The 9,730-nt window shown below is 43.2% G+C and overlaps 2 protein-coding genes across 2 annotated transcripts; one reads left to right on the top strand and one right to left on the bottom strand.

The window, feature by feature from the left end:
* Positions 1 to 3,606: 3,606 nt before the first annotated feature.
* On the bottom strand, positions 3,607 to 4,560 carry LOC117956022 (olfactory receptor 187-like). Its single transcript, XM_034890866.1, has one exon. It carries the CDS (start codon positions 4,552 to 4,554, stop codon positions 3,607 to 3,609), a length of 948 nt encoding a protein of 315 aa, XP_034746757.1. The 5' UTR covers positions 4,555 to 4,560.
* Positions 4,561 to 6,982: 2,422 nt separating this feature from the next.
* LOC117956021 (putative gustatory receptor clone PTE03) lies at positions 6,983 to 7,936 on the top strand. Its single transcript, XM_034890865.1, has one exon. It carries the CDS (start codon positions 6,989 to 6,991, stop codon positions 7,934 to 7,936), a length of 948 nt encoding a protein of 315 aa, XP_034746756.1. The 5' UTR covers positions 6,983 to 6,988.
* The last annotated feature ends 1,794 nt before the right edge of the window (positions 7,937 to 9,730 follow it).

Genomic DNA, 9,730 nt, shown 5'->3' with positions numbered 1-9,730 from the left:
CCTCTGCTGCAATTCTCCATGTCTCTCTCTGTCCGTCTCTCACCCCCCAACCGATTGGAGCAGATGCCCCCCCACCCTCAGTCATATTTCTGTCTCTTAAGTCTCTTAAGTGTTCCCTTGCCTCTGTGGCCTAGTGCTTGCTCTTGGTGAATTGTTGCATTTCTGTAAAAAGGACAATAAGTAATTTTTTGTGTTGTACATGCAAACCAGGAATCTTCAACAAGGATTCCTCAGAATCAGCCTCCAAAATTATTGTTAATGTTTGAATTTTCTTTCATAAATGAAAAAGTCTTACCATGAATATAGGCTTACCGGCCTGTAGGTAAGGTAGTCACCGAAGTAGTCATCCAGAGATACAGTTCATCCCAAAGGATTCACTCTGACACATGTATGTGTAACAAACATAATTTATAAAATCCTGCCAACAAATACTAGGCTATTTTAAAAGCTTAATGTTCAATGCAACAAAGGTATAAAGGCTTTAGGCCGCCGTACAAGTTATTGTATACCCAGTTTAATGTGCAGCTTCATTTTAAACAACGTAGTAGGGGATCCCTGCTCTTAACAAATGAACAGAACATGGAACAGAGTGAAAGATGTGTGAACAAGGACCAAACTACATGACAAATAGCAAATCTCTCTTTATAGTAGAGCTGCAAAGATTAATTCATTAATCATTAATTTCTAAGAAATTGCGATTTGCGGATTATAACTAATATGTTTTGTAGCTGAAAGCCTTCTTTTGAGATTTAAGGGGCTGTAAATTTCAAGAATATCACAACACAAAACAATAAACACTCATGGTCACATCATGACATTAAGGATGTGACAATATTTTAAGTAATGAAAGAAATGTTGGAATCCTAACATCCCTTTATGTATAGGCATTTAAAGACGCAACAATTAAAGTGCAACAATTTGTAAAAAACTAATTAAAAACCCTACTCCATAAGGATCATAATGACAGGACATGAAGTTGATGTATTAACTTAGGTTTGGGAACAGGGCCGTGCCTAACCACACCTTTAATCACCAGACAAACCTCCATATACCGTTCTGCGCAGCCAGGCTCGTGTCTCTGATTGCTTGACACAAGAGGGTCAGCGTTTCACGCTATCAGTCATGGATCCGGTGCGGTTGCCACGTTCACCTGATTTCAACGACGATCTGTTCGAAACAGGGCATGTTTCAGTCACGCCGCAGCTGTCAACTCTCTCAACGATGCCGATTGTGGTCCGCGGTGCCTTGGCTTCGCCCAGATCTCCTCTCCTTCGCAGAACGATCCCTGGCTCCCAGCAGCTTCAGCTTCCGGCGGCTTCCAGCGGCTTCCAGGCATCTTCCCCTCTGTCTGTAAGGTCGGGAAGTCGGAGCCGTGAGGATCGGCGTCCACCCTCTCAGCGTTGTCAGCCTTCCTCCCGTAGAGGCGTCCGCTACTCTCCTCGGCGCTGCATGCCCTCCTCCGTGGAGCGGCCGTCTCTACCTCAACAGATGAAACCCGATATCAGAGACTGGACCGTGGCCTGGCTTCAACGGTACCTTAATGACAGCAGTACTGCATAGTACCGGCTCTTCCGAGCCTCCATTGCTACCCCGTAGGCGGCAACCGCTGGGCTTCCGGCACTTCCGGGTTCCCCACCAGCGTCGGCCTCGACCGGCGGCGTCACGCATGACGTCACAGGCCCGTCAGGATGTTATACTTGTTGTGCCTGCTCCCTCTGTCTGTCGTGTCTAAGGCGCCTTTTCATCCCCGTGTTCGCATGCTTCACAAGACGCCGTGCACATGCATCCCTTCATCCCTTCATCCCTTCCTCTACCCTTCCTTCAGCTGTTCCAGGCCGATTGGCTTCTGCTTCTTCCGTTTCCGTGCTGGCCACCTTGCAATTCCAGTGCCACTTCCAGCTGCTCAACGGACCTACCTACTATCCTGCTCAACGATTCTTAGCCTTCTTCCTTCCAACTGGTCTGTCCTTACCCCCATCCCCCCCCACCCCCCCCCCCCTTCCCCCTCCCATCACTGCATCCCCTCCCCCCGTACCTTCCCCAACTCCCAGATGTATTTTGCTCCTTGTGTTAACAACTTTTCTCCAGCCATGCCAGCTCCAGTCACTCGGTCAGCTTTGTCGGTGCATTGGCCTTCACCGGTCTCCCCTGCTCTGCACCAGCTTATTCTCTCTGGCAATTAGGGCCACGTGCTGTTGTTGATGATTCCCCTCGGAAATCTGTGATTAAGCACAGAGTCCGGGTTTCCTTTGTCTACATTCAATGACCTATAGGTCTACCCCATTGTTGGCTGCCTTACTTTTGGGTGCAAGAATGGTCTCAAGTCATACTCATTTACTCAAACACAGCTGTAGAAGACATCTAAAATAAAGAAAATCAGACACTCGGCTCCAGAATCAGACATTCACCCAACACCATTGCCACCGTTTTTAGCCACAACGTTCAACTAACAGCTGAGAAACCTCTTACGCCTCACAAGACGCCCACAGCAACAGTCTTGCCCAGCAATCTCCCAGCCTACCTAAATGGCTGGAATTGCTTTCAGGCACATCAAGCCACATATTGGCTTCCATTTCCCTCTCTGGTAATTTCATCACCAATGTTAAATCCATTCAACGCTTTTTCAGCTTTTGAGGGGTTCATAATTTGCACCGACTTCATCCATCTATGATCCTTCTCTTCATCCGGTTTATCAGACATCACCATCCACACCTCAAACTCTCTCATATTAACACTGAGAAGTTTCCTTCCCCCTTTGTCTTCCACCTCAGCTCCCAACTCAACCCTACTAATCAAATACATCTGCTCCAGGTATGCCACCAAGACATCTCCACAGCGCCAACTTTTCACTATTCCAAAATGTCCACTTGACTCTGGTTTCAAAAACCATATCCAGCCATATCACCCAAACATTATTCCAGCCTCCACAGCCGCCAGATCAGGCATCTCCCACCGAAGCATTCAGTTCCCAGGCCGCTGGTCTTCCCAGGCACACCGATCTTACACTTCCAAACAATCTCAACGATCTCTGTCAAGCCCACGCACAACTCAGCTCTACACAATCTGACACTTTTGGGGATCTGTAAACTATTCGGGCAAAAACTGCTTCTAGGAAAAAATAATGTAATCCTGTAATCACACATCCACCCCAGACCAGCCGTCAGACGACATCCACATCAATTTATCTATCTACACATTCATAATGTTCATTAAATCTTTAACTAACACATATTTGTGACATGGTCCATGCTAATGATATAGTCACAGTGGATTTGCATCAAGGGCTTTGGAAAACACTGATTTTTCAAAACCAAACAACTCATCCATTCGTCCAGAAAATCATCCTCACATTTATCATAAAAACACCTCAGGTTGCCACCCCAACACTGTACATCTCATTTTGTTATCGTTGCAATGCATTGATTGAGGGTTAGTGAAAATATTCTGTAAAACATAAGGAAACTATTAACAACGTTTTGGTTTTAACTTTGCTTATTTGAACCATTTTGTAAATTGAAAATGAGGAGAAAGAATAGGAAAAACAAATAGATAAGAAGACTTATTCTCAAGTATGTTGTTGGGTTTTCTTTTTCACTTATTTTGTATTTAACATTTGAACGGCAAAACCTTTTTGAACTGGAGTGATTGTGACAGGAATTTCCAAATCTCTTTAGACTGCACGCCATAAATAATGGGGTTGAGGCAGCCGGGGATGATGTAGAACAAAATAGCGGCCATTTTTCTGTAGTCTGAATACTGAGGGAAGCGATGCAGGACGATGACCAGCAGTCCACTTAATAACATTATTAGATATGTAAAGAGATGAGTGCTGCAGGTTTTTAAGGCTTTACTGTTCAGAGACTTGCTGTTACTCATCAGACACACTACTGTAATCTTAGTGTAGGTGAGAACCATGCTGCCTATAGATCCTGAGAACAGAACTACAGTGAAAACAAGGCCATAGATGTTATTAATAGACACATCCTCGCAGGAGAGTTTGAACAGAGAGGCATTGTCACAGTAAGGGTTTGTGATCAGAGTCCTGCATCGGTTCAGCCTTGTGGTCAGACCGAGCAGAATCCCAACCATCACTAAGGCCACCCCCCAGGCAGAAACTGTCAGCTTCATCACCATTTTGTTGGTCATTATGGCGGCATAGCGCAGGGGATTGCAGATGGCCACATATCTGTCAAAGGCCATGATCATGAGCACTGTGTGGGAAGTTGTCCCAAATACATGTGAGATAAAAGCTTGGACCACACATTCATTATAACTGATGAGGCGCTCAGAGGGAGGATGCAACAAGTCCAACATCAACCGAGGCACCAGGATAGAGTTTCCAAGCACATCATTTAAGGGCAGGTTGCAAAACAGCAGATACATGGGCTGGTGGAGGCTTTTGTCAATGAAAACCAGAACTACAATACCAACATTTGCTATTATTATGAACAGGTAGGAGAAAAAGAAAAAGAGGAAGACAGGGTATGTAGACTCTTCTGTAACCTTTAGCCCCTCCAATTGGAGGGTGTAGCTGTTGTAGGTGTAGTTCTCCATCAACCTGAAACCAAAGACACAACAGAGAATGCAATTATCACGTAAGTCATAAGATCTTTCAATACATCTGTGAATAAACCACGGATAGATTTCAAATAGTTAAGTGACAAGATTATTGAAAGCATTCCAATATTATCTTTAATATGTCGTGGCTTGCCTGCAGTGGTCAGACCCTCACTAGACAACCTTCAGCCAGAAGCCCACAACCTCTGTCTCAGTTTTAAAAGAGATGTAGGTAAGGGTGACGTAATGTCAAGCTGGTAGCCATAGGCAACACTGCTGAGCTAATGGTTGGAGGTTGGCAGTGTTTGTTGTTGGTAATTCCCCTGCAATGGCATTGCTTAGAAGTTGAAGAAAAACCTTAACCAGTTGGCATCCACGTTGTCCAAAATGGTCTTATTCAGGATCAAGAATCTGACCCAAGCTAATTTAAATTCAGTTTTATTTTATTTTATTTCTATAGCGCCATATCACAACAGGTCTAAACCAAACTCTGGGATGTTATTTATCCACCAGGTCTTTCCACATAGAGCAGGTCTAGAACGGACTCTGGATGTTATTTACAGAAACCCAACAATCCACCAAGAGCAAGCACTAAGCCACAGAGCCTAGGAAACACTTCCTTTAAGAGGCAGAACCCTGAAGCAGAACCATGGCTCAGGGTGGGGGGCATCTGCCTCGAACGGTTGGGGGGGAGAGACAGAGACAGAGGGAGACAGGGAGAATTTGGAAGGGAAGAAGTCGAGTTGGTAACATGCATAAATGGTATGAGGTTGATTACAGATGGAGCGAAGGAGGAGGAAAGAGGAGCTTGGTGCATCAGGGGAAGTCCCCCAGCAGTCTAGGCCTAAAGCAGCGGAACTAAGGGATGGTTCTGGACTCTCCTGATCCGGCCCTAACTATAAGCTTCATCAAAAAGCAATGTCTTAAGCCCACTCTTAAATGTGGAGACGGTGTCTGCCTCCTGAACCCAAACTGTAACCTGGTTGCACAGGAGAGGAGCCTGATAGCTGATTTACAGCCAAAAATCATCCCAAGCCTTCTCTCCCAATGTCTTCGGATGTATGGGGTGCAGGGTGGTTCTTTTGCAAATATCTGACCTTTTTGGGTTAAAGAGGTTTTCTCTTGTTGTTCGGTATCTGGGACCAGCCCTCGGCCCAAATCAAAGCTCGTTCCTACTCTTTCTGCAGTGCAAAGGCATCCTGCTGTTGTCCACAACATTTTTGTGAGTGTTTGCTTTAGATCCTTCCTCCAGAAGTTAGGAATAAATATCTGACCCTTTTCGGAAAAAAAGGTTTTCTCTTGTTGTTTGGTGTCAGATCCGTGGTGAGATACCTGATGGATTATAGGTAACTTTAGCTTCTGTTGTTGGTATTTGCAATGCTGCTGTTGCGCTAAGGAAGAGTAAATATTCCTTTGTAGTCCCTGTTGTCATTGTTATCTCTAAAAACATAACACAGATAACTTTAAGTAAGTGACAGACATAGTCGCCAGGTCTGTTTTTGACGTAGCTGTAGCACCTCTCTCCTTCCCCTTCACTCCATCTTTGTGCAACCTCATCCCTTTAATGCATGTTACTAACTTAACTTCTTCCCTTTCCCGGAGTCTTGTGCTCTCTCGCTCTCTCTCCTCCTATCGCTTCCTGCAGGTGATTTTGGGCTGGATCTGTGGTTGGAGTCACCTGCCGCCTCCATGTTCCTGCTCCACACCCTCTGCTACAGTTAAATAATGTCTCTCTCTCTCTCTCTCTTTCTCTCCCCCTTAACGGTCGAGGCAGATGCCCCCCACCCACGCCATGTTTCTGTCTCTTAGGAAGTGTTTCCTTGCCTCTGTGGCTTAGTGCTTGCTCTTGGTGGATTGTTGGGTTTCTGTAAATAACATCCCAGAGTCCGATCTAGACCTGCTGTTTATGGAAAGACCTGGGAGATAAATAACATCCCAGAGTTCGGTTTAGACCTGTTGTGATTTTGCGCTACATAAATAAAATAAAATAAAATTGAATTTAAATTAGCTTGGGTCAGATTCTTGATCCTGAATTGGACCATTTTGGACAACGTGGATGCCAACTGGTTAAGGTTTTTCTTCAACTTCTAAGCAATGCCATTGCAGGGGAATTACCAACAACAAACACTGCCAACCTCCAACCATTAGCTCAGCAGTGTTGCCTATGGCTACCAGCTTGACATTACGTCACCCTTTCCTACATCTCTTTTAAAACTGAGACAGAGGTTGTGGACTTCTGGCTGAAGGTTGTCTAGTGAGGGTCTGACCACTGCAGGCAAGCCACGACATATTAAAGATAATGTCGACATGCTTTTATTTATCTTGACACTTAACTATTTCAAATCTATCCGTGGTTTATTCACAGGTGTATGGAAGACCTTATGACTTACGTGATAATTGCATTCTCTGTTGTGTCTTTGGTTTCAGGTTGATGGAGAACTACACCTACAACAGCTACACCCTCCAACTGGAGGGGCTGAAGGTTACAGAAGAGTCTACATACCCTGTCTTCCTCTTTTTCTTTTTCTCCTACCTGTTGATAATGATGGCAAATTTTGGTATTGTAGTTCTGGTTTTCATTGATAAAAACCTCCACCAGCCCATGTATCTGCTGTTTTGCAACCTGCCCTTAAATGATGTGCTTGGAAACTCTATCATGGTGCCTCGATTGCTTTTAGACTTGTTGCGTCCTCCCTCTGAGCGCCTCATCAGTTATTATGAATGTGTGGTCCAAGCTTTTACAACACATGTATTTGGGACCACTTCCCACACAGTGCTCATGATCATGGCCTTTGACAGATATGTTGCCATCTGCGATCCCCTGCGCTATGCTGCCATAATGACCAACCAAATGGTGGTGAAGCTGACAGTCTTGGCCTGGGGGGCTTCCATTGTGTTGATTGGAGTTCTTCTCGGTCTGACCATACGGCTAAACCGATGTAGGACTCTGATCACAAACCCTTTCTGTGACAATGCCTCTTTGTTCAAACTCTCCTGCGAGGATGTGTCTATTAATAACATCTATGGCCTTGTTTTCACTGTAGTTCTGTTCTCAGGATCTATAGGCAGCATGGTTCTCACCTACACTAAGATTACAGTAGTGTGTCTGATGAGTAACAGCAAGTCTCTGAACAGTAAAGCCTTAAAAACTTGCAGCACTCATCTCTTTACATATCTAATTATGTTGTCTTGTGGACTGCTGATCATTGTCCTGCATCGCTTCCCTCAGTATTCAGACTACAGAAAAATGGCCGCTATTTTGTTCCACATCATCCCCGGCTTCCTCAACCCCATTATTTATGGCGTGCAGTCTAAAGAGATTTGGAAATTCCTGTCACAATCATTCCAGTTCAAAAAGGTTTTGCCGTTCAAAAGTTAGATACAAAATAAGTGAAAAAGAAAACCAACATACTTGAGAATAAATGTGCTTATCTGTTTGTTTTTTCTTTTCTTTCTCCTCATTTACAATGTACAAAATGGTACAAATGACCAGTGCATTGGTACCAAAATGTTGTAAATAGTTTCCTTTTGTTTTACAGAATATTTTCACCACCCCTCGATCAATGCATTGCAAAGATAACTGAATGAAATGTACAATGTTGGGGGGCATCTATTATTAATGTGAGGATTATTTTCTGAATGAACGGATGAGTTGTTTGGTTTAGTTTGGTCAGTGTTTCCCAAAGCCTTTGATGCAAATCCACTGTGCCTTTATCTTGTTATTATGATCCTTATGGAGTAGGGTTTAAAGTTTGTTTTTACTTTTTGTTGCAGTGTCTTTTAATGTCTATACATAAAGGGATGTTAGGATTCCAACATTTCTTTCATTACTCAAATGATTGTTGTGCCCATAATGTTATAATGTGAACATGAATGTTTGTTTTTTTTGCGTTGTGATATTCTTGAAATTTACAGACCCTTGAATCTCAAAAGAAGGCTTTCAGATAAAAAACATGTTGGTCATAATCCACAAATCCCCATTTCTTAGAAATTACAATTAATGAATTAATCTTTGCAGCTCTACTATAGAGAGATGTTTGTCATTTTTCATAAAGTTTGATCCTTGTTCACATATCTTTCATTCTGTTCCATGTTCTGTTAATTTGTTAAGAGCAGGGATCCCCTACTACATATGTTGTTAAAAAATATGAAATAAAGTTGCATATTAAACTCGGTATACAATATCTTGTACGGCGGCCCAAAGCCTTTATACCTTTGTTGCATTGAATATTAAGCTTATAAAATAGTCTGATAATTGTTAGCATGATTTCATAAATCCTGTTTGTTACACATACATGTGTCACAGTGAATCCTTTGGGATGACCTGTATCTATGGATGACTACCTCAGTGACTACCTTACCTACAGGCCGGTAAGCCTATCGCCAGTGGGAATTTGTAATTCCTAAAAATATGTTGGATTCATGTTAGGACTTTTTCATTTTTTAAAAGAAAAATCAAAAATTAACACTGATTTTGGAGGCTGAATCTGAGGAATCCTTGTTGAAGACTCCTGGTTTATATGCACAACGCAAAAAATTACCTATTCAGTTCATTTTAAGCAAAAACAGCTACTTCTTGGGCAGACGGTTCCCGTGCACGGGACGTAAACTCGCCGTTTTTTGGAAGTGCTGACTTCTTTCCTAAATTGTAAGCATTAAACCGTCATAAACACGGTCATGCCATACATCATTTGAAAGCTTAAAGTGTCCTGATTCCATCGAGCCCACACACGAAGCAATAAGGTGACTCACAACGGTAATAATCATGTTCTGAAGTAAAGAAACACAGAAAGATTTGAGTCTAATCGAGTGTGTGTTTCCTACCTGTCTCCTCGTGTCTTTAATCACAGCGGTGAAAGATCGCCAAAAACCTTAGTTTCCTACATCGAAAACACCCTAAGGTATTAGAATATCCAAGCCTTGTAATCCATAATTATCTGGTCACCTCACAATCTGGTAGTTTCAGCCCAAGTTTTGACGTATAGAAATCTAGAGAGTGCATCATTTCTTGGTTTCTATCGTGTGTATCTTTTTCCCTGGGCAAGCTACAGCAAAACCAAAGACAGCGTTACATTCTCTGGCTTGTGCAGTTTAGTAGGATCAGTGTATCTCAAGATACCCCCAAGCTAAGCAAATGAAATCTCACACTCCCCATTGGGCCCACGTGGGAAAG

Source organism: Etheostoma cragini, chromosome 13 (genome assembly GCF_013103735.1).
Source record: "Etheostoma cragini isolate CJK2018 chromosome 13, CSU_Ecrag_1.0, whole genome shotgun sequence".
Classification (NCBI taxonomy): domain Eukaryota; kingdom Metazoa; phylum Chordata; class Actinopteri; order Perciformes; family Percidae; genus Etheostoma; species Etheostoma cragini.
Note: the sequence above shows the minus strand (reverse complement) of the source record. Positions and strands in the feature narration are given on the sequence as shown.

Excerpts from the sequence above, each read along its gene's own strand:
- LOC117956021 (XM_034890865.1), top strand. The coding sequence starts at position 6,989 with ATGGAGAACTACACCTACAACAGCTACACCCTCCAACTGGAGGGGCTG.
- LOC117956022 (XM_034890866.1), bottom strand. The coding sequence starts at position 4,554 with ATGGAGAACTACACCTACAACAGCTACACCCTCCAATTGGAGGGGCTA.